We start from the raw sequence: 17,178 nt of genomic DNA, 5'->3' as shown, positions 1-17,178 counted from the left end.
GGGTTGTTTGTTTTTTGTTCTCGGGGCTGGCTTACCCTTGCCGATGATAACATCGTCCACTTTGTGCTTTGTATGCCCGTGGCTCTCGACAAACGAGAGGACCAGATCCTTCTGCTGCTCGTCGTATACCAGGTGGTCGTACGCTTGGTCGTTCCATGCGACTGGGCGGATGTCCTCGACGAAGAAGGTGACTACAAGAGGGTCAGTGTACGTCGTACAACGAAAAAGAAATACCACCACAGAATACGTACGCCATTGCTTGTTCTTCAGGGCATAGCCCTCGACCGTGGGCGACATGAACATGAGATCGTCGGGCTTCTTCAGCATCGCCGCCTTGTTGGCGGCCTGCTCCTCTTCGGAGAGGCGCTGAATCTTGCCCGTTTGCGGGGTCGAGGACGGGTCTGCAGCTTTGTCTTTGGCGTTCGCGTCGCTCGCGCGGCCGCCGGCGCTCTTGTCCAAAAGGTATCCCCATTTGTCGACGGCCGGGGGCTCCGGATCCCCTGCTAAATACTGCCGCAGGGGCCTGCGACCCGTGCCCTCGACCACGTTGCGCACCGACTGCGGGTCTTTGCCCTCGCGCACGCCCTGCGCCAGGTGGTGCTTGTTGTAGCCGACGACGTCGACCAGAATGCGCCCGTCCACGTTGTGCTTCATCACCGTGCACTGCTCGTTCACGTGCATGCCGACGCCCGTGTAATGGCGGTACTCGAGGCCCTGGCAGTCCAGCACGAGCCGGCCGCGGGCGGCCAGCCGGGTCTTGAGGGCCGCCTGCTCGTCGGCCGGCAGGTGCTCCAGCGGGTAGTGGTCAAACTCGAGAATGGGACGGTTGCCCGCAAAGTGCTCCACCTTGAGCTCCTCCTTCTGCCAGACAAACGCCTCGCCGTTGAACCGCAGGACCTGGACGCGCAGGACAAACACCTTGGCGCCCATGACCTGGACGTAGCTGGTGTCGAGCACGCGGCTCAGGACGTCGCCGTTGAGGCCGTGGCTGCGGACGATGGCGTTGCGCGGGAAGTAGGCCCAGGCGTGCTCAAAGGACAGGAGCCCGCGCTCGAGAAGGGTGCGGCGCTTGGTGCGCACCTCGACGAAGAGCTGGTCGAGCACGCACACGAGCAGCTTTAGGAACGGGTGCAGGGCGGCGTCGGCGGGCGCGGTCTGCGGCTGCAGCGCGCGCAGCGTGTCGACAATGGCGTCGTAGCAAAAGTACAGCGGGCGGAAGGGCGCATGGAAGGTGGCTGTCTCGTCCGGGTCCAGATGGTGGTCCTCGCGGTCGCGCAGGATGGGCGCCAGCGCCTGGACGATGAGTGGGCTCTGGATGTCGATCTGGTGGTACTTCATGGCAAAGCGGCCGTCCAGCACGGGCTTGTTCTTGTCCTTGACCTTGTAGAGCTTGATGGCCACGCGGTCCTGGACCTTGGACGCGCTCTTGCTGAGCTGGCGCGGCGGGTAGTCCTGCCAGTTGGTAAAGTTGTCGCCGACATTGGTGCCCTCGTAGAGCGTTTTGACAATCAGCGACGAGCCGAGCACACTGGCGTGGCTGTCTTTGGCATTCGGGGCGCCGGCGGTCTTGGCGCCGTTGTTCTTTGGCAGGCCCGGCGCGCTGCCCAGTTTGCCCACGGCCTTTTCGCTGCTCTGCTCGAAGAAGCTGCTGCTGCTGTCGCTATAGTCGGCGAGTGTGCGTTCGTCCGCGGTACGCAGGACTTTGCAGCGCCACCGCCAGGCGGTCTCCTTCACGCCATCCTTGGAAAGGAAACGCATCGTGCGAGACGTGTGGGAGACGTCGTGGACAAGGCAGGCGATGTGATGTGTTGGAGATGAGGCAACAATTCGATAGGATAGACAAGGAAGGTAAAACGACACCAGATAACGCCAACGAAAGCCGAGACGAGATGTCCAAAGTGAAGCAATTCAAGTGCAATCCAAGACGAATTCAAGACTGGCAGTTGGCCAAAGACAGCTTGTCCAAGCAGAGAAAGTCGACCTCGACAGAACAGGCAGCATTGTCACTTATATGGACCGCGTGCGGCATACCAGGACAGCACAACAAAAGAAAACGACAAAACGGCAAACGAGGCATAACCCCCCCACCCTCTCCTGCTCCTTCAGGCTTACTTTCTCTGGGTTATGCTGTGGTGCCCTGCCGATCCAATCAACCGCTGCCTCAAGCTGGTCAGAGTAGCTGTCTGATCCCTACCTCCACATCCTCGCTCTCTGAGATCAGCACCGTGCCAAGCCAGCCCCTGGTCCTTCTGGCCGACATTGACTTTGACATGTTGTTAAGCCTGTACGACAAGGCAATTACACAGTATTGGATAGGGCAGGCGCGACCGGACGGTCTTGTGAGCATAATGACAGAATACGCCGTGCATCACCGAATCTTGGGAAAAGTCGTCATCCCTTGCGTCAAATAATTCTTTTCCCCGTCTGTCGTTGCTTTTACTTCTTTTCCCAACGGGTGTCCCTTTTCAAATTTCTGCTTTCATCTCAGTTACTCCCTGGGATCAAGGGGTTACGGAACGCCTGTTATTTGCGACGCGCTCGTTATAAAAAAAAGAGAAAAATACATACGATGGTCTCCCTTGATTCTTCTCGGCGGCACTGGCAGCTCACTGAAGTGTTTCTCGCGCAACGCAGCGAGACATGTCCAGGCACGGAAGAGCGGGATCAACCGCGCCAGGGAGATTGGTGCTGGATCGACAGTGGTTGCAGGAGGGAGGAGTCGAGTTCAGGTCAAGGCTGCAGGTGCATTCTAGGACGGAAATAAAGGCAAGTCTGGCATGTTGAAGACGGTGGAGACGAATTCTGTGCCACCAATATCCCGAATAGCGTTTCGTGTTATCATAGCCGTAGCCTTTATGGTTGTATGGTATCATACCGAATAGCATCCCTAACGTTCATCGTTCATCTTACTTCCAACATACAGTATCTTACCCCCATCACGACGACAGCCATGCCATGTTGAGCAGGTCAAAGTCCGTGTCGAGCATAAACTCGTTCAGATCAATCTCCATCGGGAGGAGCTGTTGTGGCGGCCGTGGAAAGACACTGGCCCCTCCATGGCCACCAGGACCACCGCCAGGGCCAGTACCCATGGCCATCGCCACGGGATGCGGATGGGGATGCATATTGCCGGGGTGCGATGGATAGCCTTGAAGGTCTCCAGTTGGTCCTAGGCTTTGGCTCTGGCTTTGCGATTGGCCCTGCATTTGTCTATCATGCTGAGGATGATTCTCGCTCTGATTTTGAGCGCCATACTGGCCAGCGGGCACGGCATGTCCAGTGTGCGGTCCGTGTTGGGGGATGCTACCGTCGCCTCCCCCACCGCCGAGACCGGGATTGACGGGCACGAGCACGAGCTGCGACAGGTAGCTGACGCACCGTTCGACGACGCGGTTGCCGCGGTCCAGGTTCTCGAGCGCCTCGATGGCCATGCCAAAGTACGGCAGCGCGGCCTCGACAAACTCCCAGCGCGGGAGCAGCCTGCTCATCGTGGCCGACGAGGCCGCCAGGTCCGCGTCGCCAATCTGTCTTTGCACGTCACACCGTGCCACGTGCATGGCGGCAAAGATGGCGAGGGCGGCGTTGAAGGTGTAGAAGAGCGAAAAGTTCCAGGCACCCAGCAAGTCGCGCCGGGGTCCGTCGGCCAGCACGATGGTATGGACGAGGGAGATGATGGCCTGGGCGGAGTGGATGCAGGCCTCGACACTTCCGAGGCCCATCGGGAGGAGTTTGGACGAGGAGGATGAAAACGAGGAAGAAGAAGAAGACGACGTGGTGGACAACAACGTGTTGGCTCCTGGCTGTGGCCGCTGGCTCTTGCTCTCCCCCCTCCCGCATGTCTCCAGCAGCTTCTCGAGGATGGGCCGGTGGGACAGAATTTGCAGGTTGTGGTACCGCACCGAGAGCACGACGACATACCGCGCCGAGATCTTGTCGTCGGCCTCGATTCTTTCCAAGTCTTTGGGGCCCACGGGCGCGTCGTACACAGACAGCCGGTTGGGCGCCAGCTGGGCCTTCCAGGCCTCGAGTTCGGCCTCGACGCGCAAGACATGCGAAAAGAGCGCTGAGTAGTCGGCGTACAGTCGCGAGGAGGGCACGGAGGGCACCGGCTCCTCGAGGCCCAGGTTCTGGCCGTAGCAGGTGTCGATGATGTGGTGCAAGACGTTGTAGAGCTTGATGGTGGCCGTGTAGTACAGACCGTCCATTTGGACGGTGTTGGTGGTGGTGGCGGAGGAGGGCGATGCCGACGCGTCCATGGCAGCTGGCTCCGTGTCGGTCTGCATGTCGTCTGGCCCAACAATCTGCATGTCCGTGATGGGCAGCTCCAGGGTCAAGTAGCTCTCGTGGATCATGGCGGGCCGTCCAAAGGTCATGGACAGCGTCCGGTCCAGCAGGATGCACCCGAACCACACGCGCTTGCGGATCTCGCACTCGAGCGGCGGGAAGGCCCGGTTCATCTTGGGCGACTGCAGGCCCAGCTGCAGCGCCGTCGTAATGGCCAGGCCGTGCACCGTCCAGGCCTGCACCGACTTTTGCGTGCCCTGCAGGTACTGGCCAGGATCAGCAGGTACTGCACCAGCTCGAGGCTCATGTTGCGGCGGGCCTCCTTGTCGTCGCACAGCGCATTGGCCCGCTGGTAGTACACGTCGGACTCGGCGATGCGGCGCTCGGCCGACACGGACGTGTCGACGTGGAGTGTGGTGGCCATGGCCAGGATGATGTTGAGCAAGCCGAGCCAGGTGCGGCGAGCGCTGGTAAAGTTGCTGGTCTTGAGGGCAAAGTAGGTGGCGCAAAAAGTGGCCTCGTGCACGTAGGGCAACAGGCGGCCCGTCTTTTGAAAGTACTCGCGGATCAGGCGCCAGGTGCGCGCCTCCGAGGGCAGTGCATAGATGTTGACAGGGGCCATGGTCGGCGGCGTCGTCGTGCCATGGACATGCCCACCGCGGCGCGCACCGCCTCCGCCTGCCGGCCGCGACACACTCATTCCGCCGGCGACCTCGTGGACGCGGCCGGTGGGCGAGGGCATGGCCTGGTGCAGGTCGTCCATGCGGGCCATGGCGAGAGAGATGTGGCGCAGGAAGGCAATGTTGCTGCTGGGGCCGAAGTAGCCCCAGTCCTCCTCGTCGGCGAACTTGATGGCGCCCATGCCGTCGATGGAGTCCTCGGCCGTGTCGGGCACGCCATAGGTGTCGTTGGTGGACGTAGCTGTGGTGGAACCGTCGGAGGTTGCGGATGATGAGCTGTTTGCTGTTGCCGTGGTGGGCGGCGCTGTGGATGCTGTCGCAGCTTGTGAACTTGCCACGCTGCCTACTGTGCCACCTTGGCCGACACCGCTTTCCTCGTTGGTATCGCGACCTGGGCCATTGTCGTCGTCGCGGTCGTCGTCGTCGTCATCGCCAACGTCGTTCCGAGACCGTTTGTTACGTCTTGGTGTTGGTGCCTCAGCTTTGTCGGCCTTGACTTGCGCCAGACGCAACTCAATATCCGCCAGTCGCTGCTCCAGCCGCTCGAGATACGACCGGCCCACGGTCAGGTTGCTCGCCACACCCGCCTGCTCGTAGACACACTCGCAGCTCAGCTCAGTGCACAGCGAGCAGCGCGGACGGCGGCCGTCGCAGCGGGACTTGCGGTGCCGGCAGTTGCCACAGGCGAGTGCTACGCGGCGGCGTTTGTTGGGCGGGCCTGCGGTCGATGACGTCGACTGTGGAGATTGGCCGGCGGCAAGTTGATGCTGCGGATGTGGCGGCAACTGTTGTGCCTGTTGTGACGATGAATTCAATTGCTGTGCCGCCTGTCCCCGCAGACTAGGCCGGGACCCAGGCCGAGCTGTGGACGCCAGGCGCCGGCTCGGGGACGACGCAGGGCCCGCCATTGTCAGAGATGGCACGGAGACACGCGCCCGTGCCGTCACTGACCCCAGTATGTGGCACTGGTCGTGCTGCAGGACAGAGTGCAGAGTGCAGAGTGCAGAGTGCAGAGTGAATGGCCTCAGCGAACACAAGTCATGGAGTGGTTTAGGTGAAGCGTAGCATCGGACGACGGAAGCGTATTTGCATCGGGGAGCGAGGAAAATGTGGAGCGAGAGGGAGAACGGGGAGTTTTTGAGGTGATGAGCAAACGGATGTCGGGTATTGGAGTATGCAAGAGACGAAAGAAAGGAGAAGGACAAAAGGATGCAGAGAAATGTCAACTGTGAGATGCTTTCGCCATCTCCGGAGATGGAAAGAACGTGGTTGCACACCTTCCTCTCCGCAATTTGCTTCCCCGCAACATGGAGAAGCTGGGCATGACGTCGGGGAAGGTACAGGGTTCGCCGCAGGGAAAGTACAGAGTGCCACTCGTGGCAAAAGAGAAGGCACGACGCAGGCCTCGATTGCATGGGAATTAGACGGGCAATCAAGGGGAAGGCGCAGACGGTGAGCCGCCGGGGAGTTAGGAAGCGACGTATGCACCCCAAAACAGGCAAGAACCTGGTGTTAGTCGGCGAGAGTCGGCAAATACGCCACTTTGTTGTCGGATTTGGGTGCTGATGTGCGGGGTTCCGGTTCCTGGCAGCCACTAGCGCGTCCGCAGAGGGCTGAGTGGATTGTGGAAGTGGACTTGGTGACAAAATGACAAAACCACAGCCCCCAGATCATAATACCTTTCAAGACAATGAAAGAATAATTGACGTCGGTCCAGACTGGAACCTGGGGCATGTCGAGACTGTCATCACGAACTTGTCGCGTGAATTGGCAACGACAGTAATATTCTGTCTGTGGTCTGCTCACGTGACCCGTCGATGACTGTGGTCGGATATTGCGGTACACTTCTGTTTGCTCGTGCCAACATATTCGCCCGCAGCGATATTGTTTTGCTATGGAATAGGACGGTTGACTACGCCGTACAGAGTTTCGAGACAAACGTGGGAGCACGTGGCAGAGACTCATAGTCCGGATTTATGAACCAGGAAAGGCAGTCTATCAAGACAGAGCAATGTGACTCTGAAATATTATGTGCAATATTTATGTGCTACGATTGTGTCCAAGTTTGTGATAGAGGCAGCTTGGTACTCTCCACGCTAATTGCAAAATGTGGGTGTGGGTTATCATACATTGACAATACGAAGAGACGATGTGAGCTGTTTGATAAGCCTCGTACAAGTGTATGACTGGACAGCTGGCCTTTGACTCGCCTCTTGATCGTTCTTACTTTCAAGTTCAGTCTGTCTTTTCTGCTGTCGTCGCCCTTGCCGTCCGTTCAGTTTCTTAGGCGGCGTGAAGTCTGACGTGTAGGGTTGCTTGTGTCTCACAAGACTGTGAGCTTAGTACAATTTAGCACTTAGTTGTGGGAGGGGGACGTTAACGAGGTGTGTCTGTTCGGGTGCTTTCATATGTTAACTCGAGCATCTATTGGTACATTTTGTTTCCATTTATGACACCTCTCGTGGTTGGTTTTTGTTCTTTCCGTATCTCACCATACTTCTCACCGTATTACACCTTTTCTACTTGGAGATAATGATTTTCTTTCCTTATTTTTGAGTGCTCTACCAGACGTCTCGCGACACCTTTGCAGGGACCATGCCTGTCACCATATGGGCGTAAACAATCGAGGCAGATGGTCGCGGGAATTCAATGGGGTGCAAGTATTGCGACCCGCAGCCCTGCTTAGTAAATAGACGAGAAACCGGTGGTCGTCCGTCCCCGCCTGACCAATATTATAAATAGTCCCAAACTCAGAGCCCTATATGCCCCAAAAGTCACCGAACACAAGTCGCCGCACACCAAGATGGGCCCTTTTATGGCAGTCTACGACCGAGGACGAGCGGTATGCGCCGTACGAAATGCTTCGTAAGGAATGAGTGTAGCCAAAACGGAAACGAATACGAGCCGTGGCCTTTTTCCGTCGTCGCTGTTCCATATCGCGTCTTTTGCGGCGTTATTTGGCAATTATTGACATCACGGCCTCGCATCAGGATCAGGGCCTCGCGCCAACCAGGTCAATGCGTCTTTTTCAATGCGAAGTGCGGGACAACAATGATACAGTCCTTGCGGACGAACAAATGGTCGAAAGCAGCCACAATTGTGGATAAAATTAGACTGTATTAGCAACACGACGTAGTCGGTGCAGATTGCGCGGTTAGTGCGGACGGAAATCGGACGAAGGACACCAAAAAAGATGGGCTGAAAAATCGACTAACACCCCAACAGACCGGGATCTAAGGGCCGCGACGGACGAAGGCCGAGATGAACGACGGACGACGCGGACGGACAGCAGGAGAGGCGGTCTTTCTGAAGGCTTTGTGATGGCTTTGTGATGTCGTTTTCATTTGCGCATTTTATAGCCATGCCGTCGCCATGAGGTATATCGTAATTAGTAATGCGCAATAGCGAAATAGGTACAGCATAGACGGCAGATTACGGCATGGACGAACCTGCAAGCGTTTGGCCGTGAAACTCCGTGACGATATGCGCATTCTGCGGCATACGACGATGGACGTGCTCTGGTCCTGGGCACGGTCTCGAGCGTCGTCTCGAGCGTCGTCTCGAGTGGTGTCTCGTCCAGCGTCCATGGCATGGCCACGACGTATATGAAGGCCGCGTTCGAATCTCAACAAAAGAGGTTGGGAGAGTCTGCCATCACTGCATCCTCCACAGCTCAGCAACTCACTCCACACACAAGCCACTCGCCCACCAAAATATCCCTCCACAATGGCCCCTCCGACCAACCTCACCACCGACCAGTGGCTCAGCGCCGCCGCGTACCGCCGCACCGTCTACACCCTCAAGGACACGTCGCACGTCCCCGACGCCCGCATCGAGGAGATTGTCAAGCAGGTGCTGTCCTTCAACCCGTCGTCGTACAACACCCAGGTCGACCGCGTCACCGTCGTCTTGGGCCCCAAGCACAAGCAGCTATGGCAGATCATAATCGACGCGGTCCAGCCCGTCCTCGAACAGGCCGGCCCCGGCGTCTGGGACGCGATGCGGCCCAGGCTTGAGGGCCACAAGAGCGCCTACGGCTCGGTGCTCTTCTGGGTCAGCGACAAGGCCCTGGACGACGCCCGCGAGACGCACAAGGCGGCCGCCCAGGCGCTGCCCCAGTTCGCGGAGCACGCCAGCGCCATTGCGCAGATCCTCGTGTGGACGGCGCTGGAGCTCGAGGGCTTCGGCGCCAACCTGCAGCACCTGGGCATCGTCCCCGGCGTGTCGACGGCGCTGCAGGCGTTCTTGGGCCTGCCCGCCGACTACTCGCTAAAGGCGCACCTCAACTTTGGCGAGGAGGCGGGCGAGCACCCGGAGAAGCCTGCCAAGCTGCCCCTCAGCGAGACTTTCAAGATTGTCACCTAGATTTAGACTCATAAGTACATAATGGATAGACATGCACTATTGCGCACGCTTTGTCTTGGCCTTGGTTTGGTACATGCAATCTATGATTCCGTGAGAAGAGAGTATATGAAATACACAGTTAAAATGCACTGTTTCACTCATATTTGGCCGAATGTACTTGTGTCGTAGTGTTGTAGTATTATTGAGCTGCACCGCACCAGCGGCCATCAAATATCTACGTGAACTGCTTTCGTCTATCTGCCTTGCAGTGAACACGTTTATTTATTAGGACATATTTCTTTTTATCAGGAGAGGTCTTAATGTGCAGAAGTTACGTTTTGTTACACAAATAGTAAACCTTTTGCGTCGTCTTTATTTCTCGCAGTAGCAATCTCCCTATTACCAATTGCCGCTGCTATACTCGAGACCCACGTTCAGAGATGTACAGACAAGCAAGTCAACTGAAGCCAGGTCATTCAAACGAAATATTCTCCAAAATCATTGCCATTGATCGTAACTACAAACCTCCTCAACCACGATGGACCAACCTGCGGCTATCAACTTGTTCCTCAACGCGGCGCACGGCGGCGAAGTGACTGCAACAACCCAGCTTGTATCTCGCGCGGACCAACGAGGGCAAGACGGCCGGGTTCGACGGCATTATACGGGGCTGGGAACGGTACGGGCAATCAGCGGTCCGACCCGTATGGTAGCCGTCAGCTTTACAAATGTGGTAATCAACCGGCCACCAGCCACGATCGTCTTGGCATCCACCGACGGCGAGTGCACCGTAATTTGGCCCACAGTGGTTTCGCAGCATTGTGTCACCTTACGGTCTGAAATTAGTACGCAGCCCATCGACATGCCATCTATGTCTAGCGTGACCATGCGTCGACGATGCCTTGCACGCCGCCGGTTAGGCCAGACCTGTGGTGACTATGTCTTGAACATGATTTAAACTATCTCCGCACCCATGCCACTCGTATCTTCCTCTCTCTATATATACATAATTCACATTAGCATGTTGACCGGCAGTTCGCTGACCAAGGCCAGACTCGACAAGCCGCCGTCCCTTTTGAGAATGCGGATGGTGTCGCTGTCCTCTGCTAGAAACCATTGCAAACCATTTAGGTACCTCCAGATCAGCGCACCTCGGGCAGCGCTACCCGCTGCAACGGGATAAGTGGCACAGGTGGCACAAAATTGATACAGCCGCCAGGGCAGCTAGAAATCTGCAAACGCTGGTTGACATGGAGCACGTCCTTGTAGGTAGCCCACCGTCACGATAAGGCGGCCTCTGACGCCTTTTGCTTCCCGAATGGCATTCAAACAGATGTGAGTTACAAACATTCCAGTGACGACCATAACCTGGGCAGAAGGAATTCAAAACGCTTACCGACGGTTGTCCCGTGATGGAGGGCGTCAAATGACCGCTGTACTGGTCTCGGCTCTCCAGCAACTTACGTATTATGTTGATGCCGTTTCTTTACGCCGGTGTTCCGACCCTACGGTGTTGACGGGTTTCTCCGCCCGAACAATGCGATAGTTGGGGGTTGTGACCTACACACCGGTGAAGGTGCTCTGTTCTGCCAGTATGTAAGGTGAGGCAAAAAGACAAATAAAGAAAGTCAAACGGAGGCCGGCACAGTCTTACAACGACATCCACACCGAGCAGATAGCCATAAGAGACTGTCTGCTGAACCCATTTGAATCGCGAACTGTTTTTCTTTTTGTTTTAAGAAGGTATGTAGAAGAAACGACAAATGAGATTGAACACAAGACCGATTAAGAGAGTAGATCACGACCTTTACGTCAAAAAATGCTGTGCATCTGCACACACAGCTTTCTGTATTATACATGTACCAGTCGAGCTTCACATGCGATAAGCCGTACAGGACTAGTGTACTGCCTATCTCTCATCTTGTTTGCTTTAGACGTCGATTTGTCGGGATGTCTGGCGCTCGAGGTTTCGTATTCAGGACAACGGCTGGGTTTGTAAACGCTCAGCAAGGTAATATGCTCCAAAGCGCCTCCCCTATCCCTGCCCCAACCTCTATCTGACATCCTTGAATACAAGAAGTGGCACGCAGTCCTGTATGAGAAAAAGCAGATGATTAATTCGAATATGCGTTGCATATCGAAGCAGAGTGTTTTGCACATTTGCATCATGCTTTATTCGCCCCAGATAGCCTCACAGGCACGCCAGGCCGCGTGTCCAATATATTACAGACAACCTTTGCCAACACACAGCATGTGGCTACATGAATGCGACCAGAGTTCCATTGCATACATGGTTGTCTCAACCACCACTACTGAGTTTGGCGCTGGCTGGCTGGTAAGAAGCACATTGCATCGTTTGCCAGGCTTCCACAGGCTGCTGCCTAGCAATGTTACCCTGTCGACTATTTTGTCCTGGAACGGCGAGCGGATGAGTATTTGATTGGGAATCGAAGATTGTTTTTCGAAAACATGCCAATGAGGATGTTTCCAAATAAGTCGCCTTACATTTCAATATCATGAAGACGCCCTGTTAAGAAAGGACAAAGGCCCTATTTAAATCTACTGCACCCCCTCGATTCGAGAGGTACGGCCGATATGTGTTTTCGTTGATTAAATATATTCTACGCCATATTTTCTTTATGCCACTCTTGCGATATCAACTCACTTGTCACTGGCAACGACGTACAGTCATTTGTGCGACTTCATATTGAATCTAATTTTCTTACCACACCCTTGGTTCGGTTAGTATAACTTCATGCCACTGTCCCAATATATATATCTAGCCTGATTTTTTGTGTTTCTATTCCTGCTGACGTAGTAATAAGTGCAGAGAATGTGCCAACGAATCCACAGCACAGACATTTACCCTGGCTGCTTTCATTCAGTCCAGCGGGTCAAATTTGTTCGTTGCAACAATGCGAACAAAAGAAACGAGGACTGCCCCGAAAATAAAATCAAAAATGCTTACTTGGGTTCTTCAACAAACAGGCACTTTCCGTGCCCGATCTGCAGCGACGAGGGGTACTTTGAGCCGCAGCAGTGAGTTTTGTGTGAAGTGTGGTGGAACTTACACCGCGTGGGACTCTGAATTAACTGGGTTAAGCTGTCAATTGTAATTTTGGCTAAGAGAGTATTCTGTAGCTAGGTCGAATAAGAAGTCTGCATCTGAAACACATGAAATGCCATAAATTGCGCATAATTGCATATAAGGTCTATTGAAATACATGGAAAGCGTACTCGCGCTAGGCAACAGCAGCACAGACCATGTGCGATTTATATGTGAACTCATTCTGCGCAATGCAATTTGTAACGCCGCAACTTTGAATTTGGTTTCAACGAATATTGGTGTCCAATGTGGATGGTCGAGATGAATACACAGAATAGAATGAGAGAACAGCCACCTGACTATGTTGTGGACGATGTCCCAGCTGAAAATGAAGGAGACGAGGTCTGTTTCATTTCCATTTTGTAGCTTGTGTGCTCAGTACACTGACGGCCGTCGCGGCCCCAGATCAACGGTGGAGCGTCGTCGTGGGTGCGGCTGCTGCCGTGTGGGACGCGCGTCCGGAAAACGGTACCGCCATGGGACACGGACTACTACAGCCGCACAGCCAAGATGGCGGACATGCGCAACGAGATTGATATTTACAACCACTTGCCCAAGGGCCATCCGCGGTTCCTGACCATGCTGGCCAGCTTCGACCACGGCCTCCATGTCGGCATCGACCTGCCGTATTTGCCCAACGGCACGCTGCGGACGTATCTCGAGAGGAACCACGTTGAGTTTGTTCCTGCCGAGGATGGTACGGCGCCACCGGTCCCCGTCATATCACCACGTCTGCGCGCGCGCTGGGCTGTGGAAATGGCCGACGGCATCGGCTTCCTGCACGAGCACGGCATCATCCACTGCGACATCAAGCCGCACAACATGCTGCTCGACGACACGCTGGGCGTGCGCATCATCGACCTCGCTGGCTCCAGCCTCTGCGGCCGCCGCTCGTATTGCTGCGAGAGCGATCGGTTCTTTATGCCGCGCGACCGGCACAAGCTCGACGGCACGGTGACGACGGACCTCTTTGCCGTCGGCATGAGCCTCTTTGAGATTGTCACGGGCGCGCAGCCGTACGGCGAGATTGCGGACCGCCGCGAGATCCGGGACCGCTACCAGCGCGGCGCGTTTCCGTCGCTGGCGGCCGTGCCGGCGCCCGTGCCCGGCAGCGACGACGACCGGCTGCCGCCCACGTACATTACCAAGTACATGAGCAGCAACCCGGACGAGGTGGGCTGGCACGGGGCGCCGGCCAACACGTCGGTCAAGGCGCGGTCGATGGCGCCGACGGACGCGAGCGGGCGGGACATACTGTTTGCGGGCGCCATACGGCGGTGCTGGCACGGGCAGTTTGCGTCGGCGGCCGACCTGCTGGTGGCGCTGGCGGAGGACATCCGAGTCACATTTTGCGACGACGATGTAGCCTACATGGAAGCAGCGAGCGGACTGTCGCTGCGTGGTATGACTGTGGGACAACAACAATGGAATGCAGCGGAGAAGACATCAGAAACGAAACAGGACGTGGCAAAATCTTGAGCGCTTTTTTTTTGTGCAGAAACGACCGATAATAATGACTATAAAGTATGTGCTCGACAAATGCTGCCCACCATCGCCCACCTCATAACTGCGCCCAGGCCCCGCGCGCCCACCTGTGCACAAAGACCAGCAGCTCGCGGTGCAGCACGTCCTTGTGTGTGTGGCTCAGAAAGTGCACGCCGCCGGGGCACGGCACCAGCCGCGCGTCGGCCGCGTTGGCAAAGAGAGGCAGGTCGGCCGCGGCCTGCTGCAGGGAGAAGACGGCGTCGGCCGTGCCCTGCAGCCACAGCACGGGGCAGCGCACGCACGGCAGCCGCGCGCGCAGGCCGTCGCGCGTCGCGAGGGCCACGGCGGCCATGACGATGCGCTGCTTGCCGGCCGCGCCGTGGTAGTTGCGCGCAAGGGCCGTGGACCAAACGCCGCGGATGGCCGGCGTCACGGTCGGGCCAAAGCCAATCTCCATCAAGAAGTCGCAGTAGCCGTCGCCCGGCACAAAGTCCGCGTCGGCAGCCGCGTCGGTGGTGGGCGCGCCGGCCTGCGCCACGAAACCCGCGGTGGCGGCAGGGCCGTCCCAGCAGCCGAGCGCGCGGCTCTCGGCGGACTCGGCGTCCATGGACGAGCCGACGGGCACGACACCCAAGACGCGGGTGGGCGCCAGCAGCGCCAGGCGCACAGCGATCCAGCCGCCCTGGGACGTGCCGAGGGCAAAGAACGTGTCGATCCCGAGCGCGTCGAGCAGCTGCAGGGCCATGTGCGCCGAGTCCCAGTAGGTAAACGTGGCGCCGGCGCCCGACCGGGCCACTGTGCGGCCGTGGCCCAAGGGCTCGACGGCGACCAGGTTGGCAGCCGCGCACAGGTCCGCATTCTGGAACTCGGGCTCGTAGTAGTCGGCGGTGGCCGTGAACGGGTTGAAGAGCACGACGGTGGGCTTGGCGCGGTCAATGGCCGGCTGCGACAGCCGGTAGCCGACGTCGATGCCGCCGAGGTGCGGGACGAAGAGTGTTTGGGTGGTAGTTGACATGGCGGTGGAGACAAATGGGTGAGGGTAGACGAAAGAGACGTAGATGATAGTCCAGAGACAGAGGAAGTGAAAACTAGAAGACGAGTACCTGTACCGCGATAGATGGGAATGCAAATACGGAATGAGACACACACGGGTCAAAGGAACAGAGTGTCCATTGGTGAGGAGCTGGGAAGACAGACGACAGACTCACAGGTAGACAGTGCTCCATAGCTCCGTATATGTCACAGATGTTTGGCAAATGGATCAACTGCAAGTTCGGTATTACACGCCACTCTCGTCATCGGCCCGCGTCCAGAAGCCGCAAAGGCGACCCGAACTCCCCGACGGCGCCACACTTGCGACTTACACCGGCCTCCACTTTATTTGTTGGAAACGCCACCAAAATCGAAGCTGTACATGACGAGGTGGACGAGGTGAGCGAGTGGTTTTTCCAATCTTTATTCTTTTTATAGAGACAGTCCTGTTCGTTGCCCGTGTCCATCAGTGCTCTTCCCACTCGGATCTGACTATACAAACAACTCGACGTCTTTCATTCTGTTCTCAGCTTCCTTCATCGACCTATCATCCATCCACGTCACACGTCGCACCACACACCTCACATCACATCACACAATGCCCCCTCTCAACATTGGCATCGTCGGCGCCGGCATCCAGATGACGCCCAACGTGTCGGTGCTGCTGCAGCGCTGGGGCGTCGACAAGGAAATCGCCGACAACCTCGTGCGCTTCGAGGAGCTCAACATGCGGCGCAAGGACGGCACGCCCGTCGGCCACACGAAGATTGCCACGCTCGAGCGGACGCTCAACCGGCCGTGGTGGGTCGTACACCGCGCGCACCTGCACGCGGGCCTGGTCGAGGTGGCCGAGCGGCTGGGCGTCACGCTGCTGGTAGACGCGGCGGTCACGGCGCTGGCGTACGCGGACAGCCCATCGGTGACGGTGGCGTCCCGCGCCGGCACGTTTGTGTTCGACCTGGTCGTCGGCGCGGACGGCGTCAACAGCACCACGCGCCAGGCCCTCTTCCCCGACGCGGCGCCCGAGCCGCCGACGACCAACGGCGCGTACCGCGCCGTCGTGCCGTACGAGCAGATCCGCAAGGACCCTGTGGCGCGCGCGCTCGTCGAGAAGCCGACCATGGAGGTCTGGATGGCCGACAACGCCTACATCATCACGTACCCCATCTGCGCCGGCACCATGTTCAACCTCGTGCTGTCGCACCACCGCCCCGAGAAGCTGCGCGCGACGCAGCACGACGTGCCCCTCGCCGAGCTGCGCGACGAGTACAGGGACTTTGACCCGCGCATCCGCCGCATCGTCGGCATGATCGACCGCACCGCGCGCTGGCCGCTGCTGGTCGCCGGCCCGCTGCCGTCGTCGTCCTCGCCGCGCAAGAACGTCGTCCTCGCCGGCGACGCCGCCCACGCCATGGTCAACCACATGGCCCAGGGCGCCGCCACCGCCATGGAGGACGGCGCGTTTCTGGGCACGTGCATCGCCGCCGTCGTCGCGGGCCGGCTGCCGCTCGACGCCGCCGTCGGCCTCTACGAGCGCGAGCGCATGCCCAAGGCCTTTGCCAAGCAGCAGGTGTCCTTTCTCAACGGCGCCATCTGGCACCTGCCCGACGGCCCCGCCCAGCAGGCGCGCGACGCCGCCATGGCGCCCGAGCTGCAGGGCCAGTACTTTGTCAAGAGCAGCAACCTCTACGGCGACCCCAAGACCGTCCTCGACGTCTACGGCTACGACGCCGACAAGCACGCCGCCACGGCGCTGGCGGCGCTGCTCAACGGCGGCCGCGAGCCCGTGGACGCCAGCACGGGCATTGCCCCGTCGCTCGAGGACGAGTATGTCAACTGGTTCCAGGCCGAGGCGGCCAAGTTGTGAGGGGAGGCGGGTCAAGGCCAAGGCGAAGCCGAGGCGAAGCCGAGGCGAAGCCGAGCGACGCCAGTGTGTAAGACACGACAGACTAGGATTCGATTGTGGTACTGTTCGGCAGGCTTTCACACGCAAATTTGTCATGGCAGGAGTGACAATGTTATGATAGTCTATAAAGAGAACAGGTGACAAGAAAAAACGTGTGAGTAGGAATGTGAGTGACGCGGACGCGATGCCGAGTCCAGGGTCCGTTGAAGCTGCACAAGAGCATGCTTTCCCGTCGGTCGTTGCTTTCGACGTCCACAGACAGACCCAGTCGCCAACATCCGCCACGACGCCCCTCCACCAACGTCAACTCCGCCAGTGCCTGCCAACCCCATGAAGATAAA

General features: G+C 57.8%; 5 protein-coding genes across 5 annotated transcripts in view; 3 read left to right on the top strand and 2 right to left on the bottom strand.

Annotated features, from left to right (window-relative positions):
- SPBR_09156 (AAA family ATPase) overlaps positions 1-1,758 on the bottom strand; it is a gene marked incomplete at both ends in the record, with an annotated part of 2,565 nt that extends 807 nt beyond the window's left edge. Inside the window, 2 exons of the mRNA XM_040767282.1 lie at positions 36-191; positions 252-1,758. Of these exons, the coding sequence (XP_040621573.1) occupies positions 36-191; positions 252-1,758 (1,663 nt within the window). The remainder of the gene's footprint in view (positions 1-35; positions 192-251) is intronic.
- A 1,178-nt stretch (positions 1,759-2,936) lies between these two features.
- SPBR_04074 (uncharacterized protein) lies at positions 2,937-5,872 on the bottom strand (the record flags this gene model as incomplete). Its single annotated transcript, XM_040762358.1, has 2 exons — positions 2,937-4,550; positions 4,577-5,872. 2 exons carry the CDS (start codon positions 5,870-5,872, stop codon positions 2,937-2,939), a joined length of 2,910 nt encoding a protein of 969 aa, XP_040621572.1.
- A 2,818-nt stretch (positions 5,873-8,690) lies between these two features.
- SPBR_04453 (nitroreductase family protein) lies at positions 8,691-9,329 on the top strand (the record flags this gene model as incomplete). The annotated part of the gene is made up of 1 exon (XM_040762736.1): positions 8,691-9,329. The coding sequence occupies one exon, from the start codon at positions 8,691-8,693 to the stop codon at positions 9,327-9,329; it is 639 nt and encodes a 212-aa protein (XP_040621571.1).
- Positions 9,330-12,693: 3,364 nt separating this feature from the next.
- On the top strand, positions 12,694-14,911 carry SPBR_04130 (uncharacterized protein; the record flags this gene model as incomplete). Its single annotated transcript, XM_040762413.1, has 3 exons — positions 12,694-12,756; positions 12,820-13,816; positions 13,992-14,911. 3 exons carry the CDS (start codon positions 12,694-12,696, stop codon positions 14,909-14,911), a joined length of 1,980 nt encoding a protein of 659 aa, XP_040621570.1.
- Positions 14,912-15,529: 618 nt separating this feature from the next.
- On the top strand, positions 15,530-16,798 carry SPBR_04279 (salicylate hydroxylase; the record flags this gene model as incomplete). The annotated part of the gene is made up of 1 exon (XM_040762562.1): positions 15,530-16,798. The coding sequence occupies one exon, from the start codon at positions 15,530-15,532 to the stop codon at positions 16,796-16,798; it is 1,269 nt and encodes a 422-aa protein (XP_040621569.1).
- Positions 16,799-17,178: the final 380 nt, after the last annotated feature.

This window comes from Sporothrix brasiliensis (genome assembly GCF_000820605.1).
Source record: "Sporothrix brasiliensis 5110 chromosome Unknown Cont16, whole genome shotgun sequence".
Taxonomy (NCBI): Eukaryota; Fungi; Ascomycota; class Sordariomycetes; order Ophiostomatales; family Ophiostomataceae; genus Sporothrix; species Sporothrix brasiliensis.
The sequence above is the reverse complement of the archived record's forward strand: the minus strand, read 5'-3'. Positions and strand labels throughout refer to the sequence as shown.